The sequence below is a fragment of the Chlorocebus sabaeus genome, chromosome 1, assembly GCF_047675955.1.
Source record: "Chlorocebus sabaeus isolate Y175 chromosome 1, mChlSab1.0.hap1, whole genome shotgun sequence".
NCBI classification, from domain to species: domain Eukaryota; kingdom Metazoa; phylum Chordata; class Mammalia; order Primates; family Cercopithecidae; genus Chlorocebus; species Chlorocebus sabaeus.
In genome coordinates, this window is record NC_132904.1 from 20,562,210 (window position 1) to 20,582,374 (window position 20,165).

The following is a 20,165-nucleotide window of genomic DNA, read 5'->3' on the forward strand; positions in this document are numbered from 1 at the left end:
TTTATGCTGGGTCTCAGCCCAGACACCAAGTGCTGGCCAGGAAAAGCTTGGCTTTGCCTGCATGGGCAGCTGCTTCCCAAAGTCCTAGGGCAGCCAGGAGGGACCTGACCGCCAAGCTGGGGAAGCCCAAGCCTGGCCTGGGGTGGGTTCCAGGCCCGGCTGCCATGAGCAGAGGGCCAGAGCCACAGTGGGGCCTCACAGGGTCCTCCAGGAGGGAGCTGGGGCCAGGGCCAGGGTGGACAAACAGCAAGGCAGGCAGTACCAGGGCTTCCTGTGTGTGTGCATGCATGTGTGCACACTTGTGTGCAGGTGCCAGGAACACACGTGTACATGTCTGTGCATTGGGTTAAGGTCATGCAGAAGAATTTTTAAATTTTTTTTTTTTTTTTTTTTTTTTTTTGTAGAAAAACAGGGTCTTGCTATGTTGCCCAAGCTGATCTAGAACTCCTGGCCTCAAACAATCCTCCTGCCTCGGTCTCCCAAAGCACTGAGATTACAGGCAAGACCTACCATGTCTGGCCTGAAGGGGAATTTAGAATGATTCTTGTTTATTTCCCAAACTTCCCATAAACCATGTAACTTGTAATGTGCCCCTCCCCCTAACAAGCAATTCATATCTACCGTAGAAAACTGGGAAAATACAGAGATGCATAAAGAATAAAATAAAAATTCCCAAGAATTCCAACATTAACATTCAGAGGTATTTTCTTCTCCTCTCAAAAATACTCACTTTTTTATGAATATGTACATTTAAAACTTTAGATCATAAGAAACATCCTATTGTACAACCTGATTTTTTTTTTTTTTAACACTATCAGGTAGACCATCAACACGGAGAAGCCAGCGCCCCCAACGCTACTCCGAGGCTATGAAGTCCTCTCCAGGGCACTGCCCCCTCACGGCACTCTCACACTCACACACACCCCACCATCCCGGCAACTCCAAGGCGAGAAGCAGTCCGTGCCAGGCCAGAGAGGAAAACCGAGGCCCAGGGCAAATCAGTGGTCAGTGTCCACAGAGCTGACCTCTGGATGTCCCACCTGCTGGGGTGGGTCTGGGGAAGGAGGTATGTGCCCTTCGCTAGCCCAAAGCCTGGCGCCCTGTTGGTCACTCTATGAGAGCTCAGGGACATACTTTCCCACGACAGGGATTGGGGTGTGATGGGGCAACTGGGGCCTCCAACTGTAACAGGTCAGTTCTTCACATGGGCAGGGTGGGGTCCAGGGCAGGACTAAAGAGATGCTAAGAGGCTTCTTCTAGCAGCTCCTGCTGTTGAGTTAGGGGAATGCCCAGGGGCTCTCCTCTCCCTCCCCATACCCACCTCCAGCCCTGGCCAGCCCAGGCTTTGGGTGCTCTAGGAGAGGGGAAGGCCAGGTCAGGAATCTAGTGCTTTGTCAAAGGACCAGCTGGGAATGCCGGGGAATCTCCTTGCTACCCACAGCAGGTTCCATTGGAGATAGTTCATCCTCAGTCCCCACCCACCAAATCCCCCCAGTCCGCAGCCCAGTCGGCTCTGGAAGGAGTCAGGCTGGGACGCCCCTGGGAGGAGAATCTTTTCGGAGGTGGTCAGGGCGGCACGGGACATACTTACAAAGAAGATCAAGTTGAAGAGGAAGAGAAAGTATTTGGTGACTTTGATACAGGCTGAGCCCATCCTGCCAGTCCTGGAGCTTCCTGGGGGAAGAGAGAAGGCAGGCAGGCCAGTGAGGGGATCAGCTCGGTCTGCCCTTGCAGCAACCCCAGGAGGTGGGTACTAACTCTGTCCCTGTCTTACAGGATGCAGAGGCCCAGAGAGGTTGGACAACTAGCCCAAAGCCACACAGCTAGGAAATAGGGTCCCATGAGTAGTCTCGTGTGCCAGGCACCTGATGCTTGGCAGTTAGGCTCTGGGTCAGCCACTGCACTGGGGTTGGAGCTGGTGGGAGCAAAATGACAGAAGGAGACCCTCACCCCTCACCTCCATGACCCAGGCTCTGAAACTTGCACAGATGGACTCTGTTGGAAGTCAGGGGGCCAGGAAGTTAGTGATCCATTGACAGATACCCAGAGGTGAGACCTGTGCTTGTTCCACAGACTCTCTCTGGGACTAGGGGCTGGGAGTTGTGGGGTCTGCCAAGGTGAGAAGGGGAATTCTGGCTTCTCAGAAAATGGGTGAGTGTCCCGGCTTCTTATTACAAAGGGAATAAACATGCATTGTAGAACACCCAACAAATACAGAAAAAACAGAAATCAAGCAAAATGTATCTCACCCCAGAGATTAAAAATTGGCATCATTTTAGTAGCTATAATTCGTGTGTGTGTGTGTGTGTGTGTGTGTGTGTGTGTGTATAACAAATGGTTCTAAACAAACTTGGGCTCATTCTGTATAGTGTTTTGTAGCCTGTTTTTTTCATTCTATGATCTTCACTCTCTGTATGTTGATAAAATGCTCTTCATAGTTTCATATGTTGCATAGGCTTCCATCCTATTAGTACTTATTAACATTTGGGGCTTCACAGAGTCCCCCCAAAAATTCATGTGTAGTTAGCATTTTGTGATGCTAATAATTTCGGGGAGTTCATGGACCTCAGGAAACCCATTCAGGAACCCCAGTGGCCCCAGGTTAAAGTCCCAGATGTGGTCATCCCATAAAGCGTTTAACTGATACTCTAAGATCGGACACACAGGTTGTTTCCAAGTTTTCACAGTCTCCCCGATGACACAAGCTGTGCTTCTGAAATGACACAAACCATGTGTTGGCAAGCTGTGCTCCCTCCACTCCAAAAGACCCCAGGCGAGGGGAGGGCCCCGGGAGGAAGAGGGAAGCTGGAAGCTGACTATCCTCACCCTAACTCAGAGGCCAGAAAATCCAGGAGTGCCAACCGCCAGCCTTCAGACCCTGTGGGGCAAAGGGAGCCAACATTGCCGGGCAGCTGGGGCCTGGACAGCTGGCCTGGGACAGCTGCATGGGCAAAGCTGGGTTGGGGGGTGGAGGGAAAGGCACCAGGCCCACTTGTGTTTCCCTGCCTTATGGAGGGGGAAGGGCAGGCCACAGAGCAAAGGGAAAGGAAAGCCAGCGCCTGGGCTTCACTGCTGCTTCTTCCGGCACCGCTTGAAAGTCTTCAATTTCCCCAGCTACACACAGGTTCCCTACTTTTTTCTGGACATGCTAACAATCAACAATCCTCCATCCTCCTTGTCAAGTGGGAGCTCAGCTTCCACTTCACACATCTCCGGTGATGGGGAAGGTGGCTAATGAGGAGGGCTCATGACCTCCCAAAGGGTCCAGTCCAGTTTTCTTTCCTCTAACACCTCTGTTAGAGGAAGGTTTCTTTAAGTGCCTTTCTAAAGGGCAGATTTGGGAGGTATCACGTGAAGCAAAGCTGCCCAAGTTAGGAAAAAGCTGCCTAGGTGGTAGTGAGCTTCCCATCACAAGCGGCATGGAAACAAAGTCTAAAAAATACTCATGGGGGATTTAAGTGCTACGTAGGGAGATTAGACTAAATGGCTCTTCCAGTCTAGGGGGCTCCAAGGCCTGGATCTGAGAATTGCAGAGATGGCAGTGACTCAGGAGCCAGGGCAGCACAGCCTGGGCAACTCCCCAGACCTAGAGAAGAGAAAACATGACTCCCCTGTGCCCAGAAAGCCAGAGATCTTCGATGCCCAAACCCTGTCCTGGTCTAGGAAGGCCTCCTGGGGCTCTGCACTACATCAAGGATAGCTATTGTTTTTCCTCTCTCTCACCTCCCAGCATAGAGCCTGACATACCGCAGGCACTTCACAAACTTCAGGAACAAAACAGCAAGAGAAGACAGATTCTTTCCCAAAGCCAGGCAGCATCTGTTTTTCTTTCCTACCACGGATCTGCTGTGTTTCAGCCTGACCAGGTCTCCTTCTAGTAAACAACATGGGGCATGCCCCAAGAGACCAACCCAGGTTCAGTGCCCAAACAGCAGTAGCTAAGCCACCCCTTCACCACAAGAACATCCACTAACTGCAGTCCAGCAACTAACTATGCGTCTCGGCAACGGGGCCATTGGCATCCTTGTGAAATTGGAGAAGTGTGGAAACTGTTCTTTGGCAACCCTGAGTCAGATCCATGGTGTTGCAGTTTCAGAAAGTCCGGGAAAGGGGTTTCTACACTTTCCAGCTCACACGTCCTCTGCTCAGCCCCGCGGGGGGGCATTCAGCAAAGGGCAGCTTTTAGAAAAAGAGTAAGCATAGGCTGGGCACAGTGGCTCACGCCTGTAATCCCAGCACTTTGGGAGGCCAAGGCTGGCAGAATACCTGAGGTCAGGAGTTCGAGACCAGCCTGACCAACATGGTGAAACCCCATCTCTACTAAAAACACAAAATTAGTCGGGCATTGTGGCGAGTGCCTGTAATCCCAGCTACTTAGGAGGCTGAGGCACAACAATTGCTTGAACCCAGGAGGCGGAGGTTGCAGTGAGCCGAGATTGCGCCACCGTACTCTAGCCTAGGCAACAGAGCGAGACTGTCTCAAAAACAAAAACAAAAACAAACAAAAATAAGAGTAAGTATGACGTCTGTAAGGAGAAGGAGTGGCCGCCAGGGATTAGCAACCACTACAAGTGGCCATTTTCAGACATCATCTCCCATCATCCTCACAACCAGCCCAGGAAGTGAGTATTTCTATCCCTGGCAGACCAGAGGCTCAGACAGGTTCAGTAACTTGTGCAAGTCACACAGCTCGTAAGTGGCAGTGGTTTTCAGAGCCCAAGATCTTTCTTCTGTGAAGTGGTCCCTTCTGGGCAGTAGCTGGGATTATAAAGGGATCTCTAGGGATGGCTGGGTTTCCTTTGTCCAGTTAGGTGTAAGGATGAAAGGGCTGCTCAGAGGAGCTCTGCTCGGAGGGCAAGGAGGAAGCTGGGAAACCTCGTCACCAAGGCTGACATGGCTGGGCCGGTATTCCCATGATATTCCAGACCCTGGGCAAGCTTGGCTGGTCCCTTGGTCACGCACACAAATTGTATCAGGCACTGGGCTAAGCTCTTCAGAACCTCTATGTGCAAACGGAGGCACAGAGGAGAGAAGGAGCCACCCAAGGTCACAAGTAGGAGGACCGGCAAGGACAGGGCCCAGGCCGCCTGGCCCCTTACACCACCCATGGGCTCCATCCCACACAGGAGGCAGCTGGGTGGGTCTGAACGCTGAAATGAGAGCCAGGCAGCCCAGTCAAGTGGGACAGACCCAGAGGTACCTGGACATCACCCGAGGGAAGAGAAGGTGCTGATAACTGGAACCTGGGATGGGCGGCTCCCAGGCACACTGGCCAAGATCCAGAAGACAAAGTCTTCCTGCCCTGCAAGTGCAGATGCTTCTGCCTTCAAAGTGACAGGGAGCAGAGGGTGAAGAACAGTCTCCACACCTAGCAGGAGATGGGCAATCCCACACAGACAAGGGAGTCAGCTCAGCCCGAGGCGGGGACACACCCAGCTCACCCATGATGGGCTGTGGCATCAACTTCAAGGAATCCACAACCACCCCCAAGGTTCAAGGAGCTCCTAAGGTTGAATTCAGAAGGCCAGGGGTTATGCCTGGATCTGCCCTCCCATACTGAGAGCGGAGTCTCAGTCTGCCATCCATGAGACAGAAATAAGGATTGGTGTGGAGCCAGGGTTGGTAAACTACAGCCTGCAGACCAAATCCAGCCCCACTTCCTGTTTTTTTATACAGCTTCTGAGCTAAGAACAGATTTCTCTCTTTTTTTTTTTTTTTTGAGACAGAGTCTCACTCTGTTGCCCAGGCTGGAGTGCAGTGGCACGATCTTGGCTCACTGCAAGCTCTGCCTCCTGGGTTTACGCCATTCTTCTGCCTCAGCCTTCCGAGTAGCTGGGACTACAGGCACCCACCACCACACTCAGCTAATTTTGTTTAGTAGAGATGGGATTTCACTGTGTTAGCCAGGATGGTCTCGATCTCCTGACCTTGTGATCCGCCTGCCTTGGCCTCCCAAAGTGCTGGCATTACAGGAGTGAGCCACTGTGCCTGGCCCAGATTTCACATTTTTGAACAGTTAAAAGAAAAATAAAAAGATTCTTTAATGCATGAAAATTACATAGAATCTAAATTTCTGCACACAGCCATGCCTGCTGGTCTGTCTGGCCCTTTACAGAAAAGGCCTGCCAGCCCCTGGTGCAGGGGATCAAATGGTGCACCCGCAAGTCTCTGTAAGAGGCAGCAAGGATCGCCGGGTGCAGTGGCTCACTCCTGTAATCCCAGCACTTTGGGAGGCTGAGGTGGGTGGATCACAAGGTCAGGAGATCAAGACCATCTTGGCTAACACGGTGAAACCCCGTCTCTACAAAAATACAAAAAAATTAGCCAGGCGTGGTGACGGGCGCCTGTAGTCCTAGCTACTCAGGCGGCTGAGGCAGGAGAATGGTGTAAACCCAGGAGGTGGAGCTTGCAGTGAGCCGAGATTGCACTACTACACTTCAGCCTGGGCGACAGAGTAAAACTCTGTCTCAAAAAAAAAAAAAAAAAAAAAAAAAAAAAAAAAAGAGGCAGCAAGGGTCAGGACCACCCTTGGTATGGGAACTTTGGAGAAAGAAAACAGTTAGCGGGGTGGCAGGAATTGATTGTGACTTAGAGAGAAGACACAGGATCCTTGAACAAGGGTTCAAATCCTGACTCTGCCAATGTGTGGCCACAGAGGAGGGACTTCCTGGGCCTCATTCATCTCCTAGGGGAGTGGAACTCCCAACTGGACTCCCGTCCTGAAGAGGGAGTGAGGTCAGTGCCTGGTACAGTCAGGACTCGGTGACCCAGAGCTGGGGCCGACGTCTGTATCATCATCAGTTGGCTCAGTACTTGCAGGAGAAGCGAAGGATGAGGATTTAATTTACAGATGATCTTAAACCAAAAGAATGTCCTCCAATGTTATGCTTTCTTGTGTATACTTTTGGTAAACACTGGAGAGTCTGCTCAAGCTTTCCTGTGTTAAAAACACCGACAATTCAAAGGAATGAGATGCAAGCACATCTTATGGGAAACTTCCAGAACAGTCACAGAGAACCGTGAGCAGCAGGATGGAGGTACTGATCTTTGTTATGGTGGTGGTGGTTGTTTTGAGGCACTCTCGCTCTTGCTCTGTCACCCAGGCTGGAGTGCAGTGGCACGATCTTGGCTCATGGCAATCTCCGTCTCCTAGGGTCAAGTGATTCTCTTGCTTCAGCCTCCAGAGTAGCTGGGATTACAGGTGTGCGCCATCATACCCGGCTAACTTTTGTGTATTTAGCAGAGACACGGTTTTGCCGTGTTGGCCAGGCTGGTCTTGAACTCTTGACCTCAGGTGATACACCTGCCTAGGCCTCCCAAAGTGCTGGGATTATAGGTGTGAGCCACTGTGCCCGGTGAGGTGCTGATCTTATGTTATACTTGACACCAGGTAAATTGACCATTTCTGAGCAACTACAATTTTAATTGACCAACTATATCATTTTATGCCAAATCAGTTTGTATAATAAAATTATTATATTAATATTTTGCCAATTTCTACTCATCATTTAACACTCCTCTCCGAAATCACCACCTCCAGGAAACTTCCTACTCCAGCCAGCTTTGTCATCACTACCACTGCCAACCCCTGACCCCCAAGACACATGCTGGTTAGACGCACTCCCTCTCTCCTTCCTTCCAGTGGCACTGGAGACCAGAGCAGCTCCATGAACAGGCTCTGGCATCAGGCTGCCTTGAATTTGAATGCAGTTCTAATGCCTCCTAGCTGTGTGACCATGGACAAGTGACTTAACCTCTCTGAGCCTCACTTTACTCATCTGTGAAGTGACAAAGATAAAACCTATTTTGCAGCCTGGGTGTGGTGGCTGAAGTCTGTCACCCCAGCACTTTGGGAGGTCGAGGCAGGCGGATCACAAGGTCAGGAGTTCGAGACCAGCCTGGCCAACATGGTGAAACCCCTGTTTACTAAAAATACGAAAATTAGCTGGGCATGGTGGCGGGTGCCTGCAGTCCCAGCTACTCGGGAGGCTGAGGCAGAGGAATTGCTTGAACCCAGGAGGCGGAGGTTGCAGTGAGCCGAGATCGTACCACTGCACTCCAGCCTGGATGACAGAGCAAGACTCCATCTCAAACAACAACAACAACAACAAAAAACCCAAACCCTACTTTAAGATTTGTCTAGACGTTAGATTAGATCATATGGGCAAAATGCCTGCCACATGGTCGGCTGTGGATAAACGGCAGTTCCCCATAATGAAGTGCTGCACAGTCACTTTCTACTTGCCTGTCCATTTCCCCTGAGGACTGTGACACCTTGAAGGGGAGACTATGTTATTTATGAGAACAAGGCAAACTCCCAACAAATGTTGCCGAATGAAAGACTGGGTGGATGCAGGGATGGATGGGTAGGTAAGTGGACGAATGGATGGACAGACAGATGGAGGGACTGACACAAAGAACACCAGGGCCTTCAAGTTCTCTGCCACCTGAAGGTAGTCTAAGATCCACTGCCCCTGAGTCTGCAGGGACTGTTCTCAGGCCTCTTCTGTCCTTGCCCACAGGGCAGGTTGCGGGTGTGTGAGGTGCTCAACCCCGGGCCAGCTCTGAACGTCAGGACCTGCTGCCGAGCCTCCCCAGGGACCAGCACTCCAGGACTCTAAATGCTGTAGGAGTCAGAGAGGGGGAAGAAATGGTCCCTCCGTCCACCAGGTGGCTCAGACTGAACACCTGAGGGCCACGCTTGGTCTTCACCTTCCTCGCCCCACAGCCCAAGCGTGTCCCCTCCAACCCACCACTCCTCTCGGCCCAGGACTTACCTTCCACAAAACCAGTGCAGCTGGTCACAGGGCCCACGTCTGTCCGTGCCCACGTGTCGTCCACGCAGCAGCAGGGAGGACTCTGAAAAACACGGCCCAGATCTCGTCACTCCTGTCTGTGACTCTCCAAAGGTAATGTGGCTGAAGACATATTCACTATAAATCCAGGCTCCCTGTGTGGCCGGCGGGGCCCCGCCAGAGTTGCCACTCCTCTGTCCTCTTCCCCCTACAGGTTCACGTGGCCTCTTTCCTGTTGTCCTGGTATATCGGGCCCTTATACCCACCTAAGGGCCTTTACAAAAGGGTTTCTCTGCCAGAATTACTCTTTTCCCATATTTCCCCGCAGGCCTTGGCTCAGAAGGCTGACATCCCTCCTCCCAAAGGCCCCCCCTAAACACCCAATCTATTCAGAAGGCCTCAACTCCAGCTGCTCATTACAATCAACACAGGCCATGCCCAGGCCCCCTGCCCCAACCAAGTCATCAGGATCTCTAGGGGTAGGGCTGGGCTCCCCAGAAGATTCAAAGGAGCAGCCCGGGTTGACATCTGGGTTGTTACACGGCACCCTCACTGCAGTAGCCTATTTGTTCACTAGTGTGTCTGCATCCGCCACTAGAATATGGGCTCAAGGGGAGGGGCTGCCCCTGTCCCACTCACCCTGTGTCCCAGAGCCCAGAACAGTGCCTTGTGTATAAGAAGCTCTCAGTGTGTGTTTTTAGGAAGCAGGAGAAAAAAGGGAGGTCTAGAGAGATCAGGAAAGATTTCTTAGACCAGAATTGATCCTGCAGCTGGAGGTTTCTGATCCTTAGAATGATATCGCTGGATTGGGGGAGGTTTCTGATCCTTAGAATGATATCGCTGGATTGGGGTAGAGATGGGTTGCTTCCCCCTAAGATAGGATTTTTTTTTTTTTTTTTGAGACGGAGTCTCGTTCTGTTGCCCAGGCTGGAGTGCAGTGGCGCAATCTCGGCTTACTGCAAGCTCCGCCTCCCGGGTTCACGCCATTCTCCTGCCTCAGCCTCCCAAGTAGCTGGGACTACAGGCGCCTGCCACCACGCCCGGTTAATTTTTTGTATTTTTAGTAGACGGGGTTTCACTGTGTTAGCCAGGATGGTCTCAATCTCTTGACCTCGTGATCCACCTGCCTCGGCCTCCCAAAATGCTGGGATTACAAGCATGAGCCACTGCACCCAGCCAGGATTTTAAAATATATATGTATTTGTTGAGACAGGACCTCACTCTGCTCTGTCGCCAAGGCTGGAATGCAATGGTATAAACACAGCTCACTGCAGCCTAAACCTCCTGGGCTTAAGTGATCCTCCTGCCTCAGCCTCCCATAAAGTTGGGACCACAGGTACACTCCACCATGCCTGGCTGATTATTCTGTAGAAATGGGGTCTCACTTTATTGCCCAGACTTGTCTCAAATGCCTGGGGTCAAGCAAGTATTTTAATCTCCTTTGGGTCAGAAAAGCTGACGGAAGCTGTGAACTCTCCCTAGAAAGATGCACACAGACGGGCAGGCACACACTTCCTTCCAATTTCAGGAGGTCACAGAACCTGGAAAGCCCACCTGGGGCCAAGGTTTTCTCTGCCCCCATCTCCTAAATGCCCTAGAGTGGTGGTCCCCAGCCTTGGCTGCACACAGGAATTACCCCAGGAGTTCTGAAAGTTATTGATGCCTGCCCCCCACTGCCAGAGACCCTGATGAGTTGTTCTGGGCTGCAGCCTGGGCATCAGGGTTTCTTCAGTTCTCCAGGAGGTTCCAGTATATTGGGACCCACTGCCGTGGCTCCATTCCTTACACAGGCCAGCCCCTCTGCTCCTCAGTGGGGTGCAGGCAGGCCTGGGGTTTCTGGTGCAGCAGCGCCTGGCCAGAGAGAATCTGCCTGGCACTCTGGCATCTGAAAAACAGTGTCACATGAAGCTCCCTGCACCATCTTCCAACCTGGGCTGCCTCAAGGCTCCTTCCGCTCCAGTCTGTTACCCCAGAGCAATATTACTGTGCATGAGAAGACCTTTGAGATCATTGCACTTTTCAGAGGAGCCAGAGAGAGCAAGAGATGGCAGGTGGCACAGCAAGCTTGAGCTAAGCATGAAGTAGAGAACTTAAGATTCCCAGTCCAGAGCTCCTTTCTCTACCTGCGGCCCTGTCCCTGCACACTGGGGCTCCCACATGGGAGGGATAAGAAACAATGGACTCAGAATCACAGAGACAGCCCTCAGCTCCACCCCTGGCTCTGCCGGGTGTCTGCCACATGACCTTGGGAAACACTGTAGAGCTGCTCCCTTATCCACAGATGGGGATGCCAACCCAGCCCACCCACCGCAGGCGTGAAGGTGAATCACCATCAGGCTAGTGCATAGTAGGGCGCAATCTATGCTGGTGCCTGGCCCTCTCCTCCCACTCTCCCTGCCTGAAGATGCCACATCTGCCACACCTTGCCAGCTGTGTAGCCTTGGGTGATCACCTTACCACTGTGCCTCAGCTTTCCCACCTGTAAAATGAACTTAATAATGGGTTGTGGTCAGGCTTAAAGAGTTTGTATCTATAAAGTGCCTGGCACCCAGTAAGTATCAGATAAATGTTACCAACTATGGTGATGATGATGATCTGGAAAAGTTGTTGTTTTCCTGACCAACAGTCTGAAGCCCTCTGAGGCCTGATCTAGTCTCTAGCCATGTGCCCACCCTGGAGAGGCTCCGTGCCAGACGATGACCACTGCTGCTCCTGGGTGAGGGGCTGGCGGACAAGCAGGACCAGGCTGGCCCACCTAAGGAAGGAGGAGCCTCTGCCCGTAGCCTCCAGGCTGTGCCACTGGGAACTGCCTGAGACCCAGAGGTCCAGCCAGTTTGGTGAGTTGGGCATCCGATCCCGTGGGAGCTTAGTCTGCCCAGTCGGGCAGAAAGGGGAGTGAGAAAGCCTGGCTGGGCTATTGTGCCCTGGACGCCAGCCCATCCACAGGCACTCCACCTGCAAGCTGGTTCTTGGCCACCAGCTCTCTGGTCCTCTGGACTTTGTCCTGATCGCTCATGGGAAGAGACGGCACAGACGGCTGTGTTTGTTTTCATGTTGGACAGGTGATGTGTTTCCTGAAACCCCCGCTGACACCAGTGCCTGGCTTTTTGACCTCTCACTATCTTATTTTTCAATCTCTGGTCTTACTCTTATTGTTGATATTAACCCCCACCCACCAGAAAAAAAAAAAAATAGCTGCTACTCTGGGCAACAGAAGAGTGAGCATAAGCAGGATGAGGGCCTCAGGTTTCCTTTCAGACCTAGGGTTCAGCCCAGCCACAGTGGCTCATACCTGTAATCCCAGCATTTTGGGAGGCTGAGGTGGGCAGATCACCTAAAGTCAGGAGTTCGAGACCAGCCTGGCCAACATGGTGAAACTCCATCTCTACTAAAAATACAAAAAATTAGCTGGGCATGGTGGCGGGTGCCTGTAATCTCAGCTACTCAGGAGGCTGAGGCAGGAGAACTGTTTGAACCCGGGAGGCAGAGGTTGCAGTGAGCTGAGATCATGCCACTGCACTGCAGCCTAGGCAGCGAGAGCAAAACTCTGTCTCAAAACAGAACAAAACAAAAAAACAAACGAACAAACAAACAAAAAAAAATCCTAGGCTTCAATCCCAGCTCTGCTTCCTCCTAGGTGTGTGAGCTTGAGCAAGCGAGTTATTAAACCCCTCTGAGTCCCAACATTCCCACCTCTAACTCCAAGATGCTAGTGGGATCCCCATCTCATGGGATTGTTGGAGGAGTAGGAAACGACAAGGAAGGAGTTTGCGGTCACTGTCAGCTCCTCACCACACAGTGAGGAGATCCCGCCACTACTACCCCCACCAAGGTTGGAAGAAACACATCCAAATCAGACCTTCCCAGGAACCACAGGATTTCAGAGCCCAAAGAGCCTCCCTGTTTGTCTTAGAAATTAAGGAAGGGACCTTGTCACAGGATCCCATGAACCAGTGAGGCAGGCTCCCTCTCTCCTGAGAGAGCTGGGATTGACAGCTGACATTTGGGGAAAGGAGGCCGGGGTACAAGAGCAACACAGGCCAGTAGGCATCCCTGTATATTATGCCATTACCCACCGCATCCATGTAATCTCCATAACACCCTCACCTGCTGCCCAAATGAACAAGGTAAATGGCGCAGCCCACCGTCCCACCCTTCCATACCTCTGCTGCCTGCTGCCTGATCCCCCAACCCTACCCCAGATCCCTGAGGCCTGACTCTCAGCTTCCTTTCAGGAAGGAAAAGAGCAGCTCCACCAATCCTGACCAGGACATTCCTTCAGTTTGGCTGATGAGGTTGACAGATGTGGCCCTTCTCGGGAGGTTTTGCTTTGAAACCCTAGCAATGAGATTGGAGGGCCTTTAGGTAAACAAGGGGGCCACTCTGACAGGAGAGTGCAGAGTGGGAACCAGCAGATACCCTGAGCCCACCAGCATTCCTGCCTGGACCCCACGCAGCCAAAGAATCAAGCTGAGGCTGAGCCATAGCCTCTGACCTCTTGCTTTCCACAGCCCCCTTGCTTGACTGATGCCCAGAGAAGAAAACGAACCCCTACCCCCAACCCTTCTGGGGAATGCGCATGCTCAGTGTGTATGTTGGGGGATAGGGAGGGGACTGTGTAGGGCAGTCAGTGTGTCCCAGCCTGTTTGGCATCATGATACACGTTGAGAAGTATACCTATTTGTTCAGCTCACTGGGACGGACAGATAGAACTACATCTGGCTTGAGGTTACTAGCCTAGGGCTCTGTTCTCAAGGGCTCCAGAGATAACCATCTCGACAGCTCATTGATCGGAAAGCTCTAACCTAAAGGGATATTTAGGAGCTAAAGAGAGCCTGCAAGAAGCCTCAGATTCCAGAGGACCTGACAACAGGATTCCCAGGTGGGCTCTCAGGGGCCAGCCACCTTTTGAGGCCCTCTCCCCAGTGCCACAACTGGGGGCAGTTAAATAATGGGCCCTGAGAGAGACCTAAATTCCAAATCTCATTTCTCAGTATCCACGTGACCTCTGGCAAGCTGCCTGCCTGCATTGAGCCTCAGCATTCTCATCTGTAAAATAGGCTATCTAGAACCCTCCAAGAGGAAACCAGAATCAGCGTGCCAAACCCAAGGTTGTCAGCATGACAGAGACAGAGGATTCTGGGAAGAGGTCCTGTTAGGTCCCGCAGCAAGGAAGTTGCATAAAGATTGTCCCTTGAGGCATGGGATGGACACAGGGTTCCTGCAGACTGCCCCAGGGAGGTCACCACCACCCAAGAACTTGAAATGAGGTTGGGCAGAGGGAAGACCTAGGGGCAAAAGGAACATTCATGAAAACATCCACAATGGGAGTGTTGCTTCACTGATCTTATCTCATTCAGCCCCCAAACCCCAGGCAGGATCACTGGGATTCAGGAGGGTGGCAGCACTGGCCCTGGTCACACAGGGGACAGTGGCGCAGCTGAGCTCTGCCCTCCAGACTCTCTGACTCTGGAGTTCAATACCCTACTGACTTTGTGACATTGCTTCCCACCACCAAGGCAATCGCAAGGCAGGGAGCGGGGGTCACTGCAGCCAGGTGTTAAAGGGGCAAAGACTTGGTCCCAGGACTGTAAAATCAGAGCATCTGGGGATGAGGCCAGGCACCTGCAGGTTTAGCAAACACACAGCATTTCAGAATTCTCTCCCTCCACCAGCCAGCCATGAAGGAGGTGGACACAGAGGGCCGAGATGAAACAGTAGGACATGAAACCAGGCCTAGCCCTCAGAGGGGATCTCATAGGGCACACTGTCCTCTCAGAATACACAGCTCATGATCCAGAGGGCCTGAGGGGCTGCCCTCCCAGGGGCCTCCCAAGTGGCCCTTCTGTGCTCAGTTTCTCTCCTGAGCCACCATCCACTGCAGTTCACCGAATCCCCACTCCAGGTTGGCCTGGAGCTGGAGTGAAACGGGAAACAGATGACTCCAACTCATCCCTGCCCTCAGGGAGCACCCAGTCCAGACAGGCACAGACATGAACGTGAGCAATTATACAAAGCAGCCTGCTGACTCCATCTCCCTCCGAAGGACAAAAGGGGCTCTCTAGAACACAGACTCAAGTGTTTAACAATGACAAATGCGAACATGTTTGCATGATTACTAGCTAGACATTGTGCCAAGCCCTTCACGTGCTCAGTTTATCCCTGCAATGATCCTATGAGATAAGTACTGTTCATCACCCCTCTATACAGTTGCAGAAACTGAGACTCAGGGTGGTCAAGGGCCTTGCCCAAGGTCACCTTGCTGGTAGGGCAGAGAGTTGAACCCCAACAGTTTGACCCTCCCAGAGCCCCTGAGCTTTGTTGTCACACCATGCTGCCTGCAGAAACAAAGTTGTAAATGACAGGTAATGAAAATTACCCCACCAAGGCCCAGCCTAGATTAATTGAGCTTTATGGCCCAGCTTCCAAACCCAACCAACTGAAGACACTCTGGGGCGACACTAGGCACCAGTGACCAGCTTGCACACTGATCCCAGAGCCTAGCCAGCTAGAGTAGGTGGCTAACAAAAGGGTGTGGGCCCTGAGTAGGGTGATTAGAGAGAGGGATGGGGACTCTAATCAGGGACCCCACATGGCAGCAGGCAAGCCTTTTGTCACATCATACCCTCCCCAGGCACTGAGCTCAGGAAGGTAGAAACAGGGCTGCTGAAATGCTACCTCCTCGAGGCAGCCTTTCCAAAACATTCTCCAGCACAGACTTTCAGGCATCACCATATGGCAGCCCTAATTATCTCAGCATGAGAATTTAGGATAGACGTCAGACAGGCACAGGTTCTGTTTATTTACCCTTTTTATTGAGACAGAGTCTCACTCTATCGTCGAGGCTGGAGTGCAGTGGCATGATCTCGGCTCACTGCAACCTCTGCCTCCTGGGTTCAAGAGATTCTCCTGCCTCAGCCTCCCATGTAGGCAGGATTACAGGCACACACCAACACATCTGGCTAATTTTTGTATTTTTAGTAGAGACGGGTTTCACCACGTAGACCAGGCTGGTCTTGAACTGCTGATCTCAAGCGATCCACCCATCTCAGTCTCCCAAAGTGCTGGGTGGGATTACGGCACGAGCCACTGCGCCTGCCCTGTCTACCCTTTCCCAACGGTCATTTAACTTTTCCGAGCCTCAGTTCCTTCATCTGTCCAATGGGCTGATCCTTCCTGCCTCCCAAGGCTTAGTTCTCAGTACTCTGCAGGCCTTTAGGAGTATTTGATGGGCAGAGAGAAGAGTAAGTGAGACACAGTGAAGGCAAAGTGATGCACATAGGTACGGGGACTCTGTCTCCACAGATGCTTGGGTGAAAGCACAGAGACATGGGCCACGGGTGGAGGGTAGGGGTAGGGGTAACTCCAAGAACTTGGGGGTAGGGGGTCTTCTTGGCTGAGAGCTAGCTGAAGGCAGTACAGCCCAGGTGAGGAGAGGGCAGGGCAGGGCTCTGTGGGGCCTCAGCCTTCTCTGAAGTTCTTCTCCCTCACCTGTCTCTTCCCTTCTGTGGGGGTCCCTATCTCTGTCTGTGGCTCCCTGGAGCCATCCCCTCTTCCTTGTCACTCCCTGTTTCTGCCATCATCTAAGTCTCTCCCTTTAACATCCCGAGAGCCTTGGAATATCCAGAGTGTCCAGGGCAACCTCACCCAGCCCACAGGCCCCAATCTCTAGCCTACTGAGCCCTCCCCATGACAGGAGCCCAGCTCCTGCAAGGGGTGGCCCTGAGAGACCCACTTCCATGGTCTACTGCAGAGATCTGGGCCCGCGGAGGCGGGAATAAAGGGGATGTGCTTCCCACAGAGGGCCCCTGGTTCCCAGGCAGGGAAGCAGCCATTTAAGCAGCCCAGACACTTGGCAGCTCCAGCAGGAACGCTGGTAACAAAAGGAAACCGGCATGGGCCTGTCAGGCCTCCCTCCCCAGGGCCCCCTGGGCCTCTCCTCTGGGTTTGCTGAGGGGCTTGGGCAGAGCAAGGTACAGAGGGGAGAGTGAGAGAGGCAAGGACAGAGAGACTAAAAAGAAAGACACAGACAGACTCGAGGGTGAAGGGAGCCTCTGGTCCCCCGGAGCACCAACCTGCAGACCCTGAGGCCCTGTCAGGTCTCACCAGGAAGTCTAGGGGAGCCTGCGGTGAGGCCGGCCTGGGAGTGCAGGCCCTGCTGACCCAGGAGGACCCCACACCCACCCCTGGAGCCAGGCCAGCTCCCCAGCTCCTGCTCTGGGGCCACCCCAGAGACTGCCCTGCATGTTCCGTCTCCCCCTGTTTTGTAGCCAAGAGTCCTGTTTCCTCTGTGGCCTCCCAAGGAATGGGCCCACCCTTTAGCTTCCCCCACCCTGCCCTCTCCCTACCTCCCATTCACAAAGACCCTTCCCCAGCACGTCTTTCTCAGCCTCGGCCTCCCCGAGATTCTAGGAGCGGCAGCACTGTGCCCTGGGAAAAAACCCAATCCCCCACCAAATGTGATTCCTGAGCAGGCTGCTGGCCAGGCCTTTATGACGAGAAACGGCACTGCAGTGCTCTGAGCCAGCCACTCTGAGCCCCCGAAGGAAGCTGAGGCAGACAGAAGGGACCTGACCTCAGCCCACAGCGGCTAACACAAAATGAACATCCAGGTCCCAAACAGCCCCATCCAATCCCTTCCACTAGAGCAACTCAGGGCCATGGGGAGGAAGAGAGAAGGGGAACGAGCCCAGCCAGCTTTAGGCTGTAATCAATCACTCCCCTTCCCCAAACCTCAGCTTACCTATCTGTGCAGTGGGGATAGTCCCTATGCCAGCTCCTAATGCAGGGTGGAAATCTGGGACCCCATCCCCCCGGCCCAGTCCTGAACCTAGCCCTCTGCCAGCCTCTCCTCTTCCCAGGGCCAACCAACTTTCCATTGCTGATGGACTTAGCCAAGAATTTGGCATCCACTGAGAGCTGGGGCAGGCAGAGAGGGTAGTGAGTCCGGCTGCGGGCCTTGGGCGAGCTCCCCTCTCTGGGTAGTAATGGTTCATTCCTGTCCTAGAGGGAGGCGTGTGGTTTGAGGAGCAAAATGCTCTAGCACAATAAAGGGAAGTGTGGTGATCATTATCACCATGAGAAGGTCCTGGGCCACACGGAGCTAGAAAGGGGGTGTATAGATGTACAGACAGGTGAGAAGGAAAGGTGCTAGGTGCTATAGGAAGTGGTCTGTCCCCAGGGGCCAGGCATGGGACATGTGGCAACACCATCGTGGTCTCAGATAGAACCAGGCAGGGCCTCACACCTGGGCTGGCTCCCTGGCTCTCTTCCCACAGGAAGATAGGGGCTCAGAGAGAGGCTGCCTCCTTCCCTGGGCGACCCAGCAAACCAGGCACTACACCAAGAGCATATGGGCCTGGAGAGCCTCCAGGTGTCCAGAGGAAAAGGGGACTATTTGTTCCCCAGTAGGAAAATTGATATGTAAATAAGCAGCCACTGGCCTGACCCAAGCCTCCTGGGAGGCCACCCTCAGGTCGCCTGGGCCCCATCCCTTGCTCTCCTGTTTGCCGATCATGTGTGATCCTGAGAACACAGGAGACAGAGTATCTCTTTCTACAGATCTGGAAATTGAGGCTCAGGGGGGTTAGTAACGTGCCCAGGGAGGGTCACAACTTGGAACTGGCAGAGTCTGATTAAATCAGCCTGATTCTGTCCCTGTGCCCAGTCCTTGGCCCATTATCCACCGAGGACACCCCCTACCTAGAGCAGATATAGTTCAGGCCTTAGGCCAAGCCCAACCAGGCCTCCCACTAAAGGGGGTCGGGGTGGGTGGCGGCAGAACGTAGCCTGAGCCCACTGCAGGGAAGATGAGGGACTGGCATTTCCTGAGTGCCATGAATCCCCAGGCGCCAGTGCTAGATGTTTTGCACTTTATCTCCCGCAAGTATCAGAAGTTATCAACAAGGAAAGTAGCTTTCTTACTTTCCGACGAAGGAAACCAGGGTTCAGAGAAGGTAAGTGACTTGCTGAGAGTCACAAGTCTGAGAGTTCCAGGTCTGAGGCTAACCTTTCCCTAGCATGCACAGACTCAGCTGCACGCCCTGCCAGACCCTGCAGGGGCTTGGACCTACACCAGCCACAGGCCCTGCTCTCATGCCTCACTGGGGAGTTAACCAACCCGGTCAGCCAGTTCGCCCACTGCACAGAACCCGAGAGAGTTGAGTTGGCTTGGCCAGAGGAGCAAGGCTTCCCCGAGGGAAGAAAGTGGCTGGAGCCAGGTGTGGAAGAATGAGGAAGACTTAGGAGGAAGTGATGGCATTCAGGTGAAACTGCACGGCCCAGGCACCCATGTGTGAGAGACTGGAAAATTCTGCATGACATATTTTAGAAGAAAAGCACAGTTCCCAGGAGAAGCAAGCAGCTGCGCTGGGAGGAAAACCTGGGCTGAACCCCTCCTTCCCCTCAGCACCAAGGACCTCGTGTGCAAGGCCTGGGCAGGAGTCAGAAACAGAGACAGCCTGGACCACTCTGTCTTGCCTCCCCATGGGTTCTTGGCCAACAGCAAAGATTCCAGGCCAGCCCTTTCTGGGATCCTGGGCCCCTTGCACCCAGGACCCACCAGCCCAACTAAGAGCCCTGGGATCCTTCATCCTAAGGCTGAGAAGAGAAAGAGTTCTCCCATCTTCGGGGCTGGGCCCAAGATGGGCCACAAAGACAACCCAGGTTCCAGTCTTAGCTCTTGCACCATCCCTCAACCGCCCGCGGGATTCTGGGCAACTCACTGCTCTGTCATCCTCATCCTCTGTGAACATGGGCTTAGTAATAATGCCCGCCCTATTTCACAGGGTGCTGGAAGGCTTGAGGGACCGGGAATAAGTACATGAGAAAATGTCCACTGCCAAGAGCTATAAAGCATAAGGGATCATTATGAGAAAGGAGGACTCAGATGTCCCAAGCTGGGAAGTAACTTGCCCCCAGGCCACATAGCTAGGCAGTAGCAGAGCAGGATTTGAAAGGGGTCTCCCGTTGACCAGCCAGTGCCCTCTCACTGCACAACCCTGAATCCCAAGAGAGCTTTGACCCTCGGGCTGACCCTCTCTGCGTGGATGGCGGGTGGGGCAGAGGCTGCTTACTCCACATTCTGGCTCCCTCCAGAACAGGACCTGTTGCCGTCCCAGACCAGACCCCAGCCTTGAGTTCGAAATCAAAAGCCCAGCTCTGCCCCTTTCAGTTCTATGACCTTGAGTAAGTTGTTTCACCTCCTGAACCCTCGGTTTTCTCATCTATACAATGGGACCTGGTGTTAACCCCTACCTGGGGTGGCTGACCTGACATCATGGCTGCAAAGTGCCCAGGATAGGGCCTGGCATACATTAGATGCTCAACAACTGAGGCTTCTCTCTTCTCCCTCTGTTGTGCCTGCCGGGT

General features: G+C 53.1%; 1 protein-coding gene across 2 annotated transcripts in view; it reads right to left on the reverse strand.

The window, feature by feature from the left end:
* CD82 (CD82 molecule) overlaps window positions 1-20,165 on the reverse strand; it is a 54,875-nt gene that overhangs the window by 24,090 nt on the left and 10,620 nt on the right. For both annotated transcript variants that reach the window (XM_008000872.3, XM_037999489.2), the window contains exons 2-3: window positions 8,778-8,859; window positions 1,592-1,674 (exon numbers count right to left, since the gene is read on the reverse strand). In XM_008000872.3, the coding sequence (XP_007999063.1) occupies window positions 1,592-1,654 (63 nt within the window). In that variant the 5' untranslated portion in view covers window positions 1,655-1,674; window positions 8,778-8,859. The remainder of the gene's footprint in view (window positions 1-1,591; window positions 1,675-8,777; window positions 8,860-20,165) is intronic.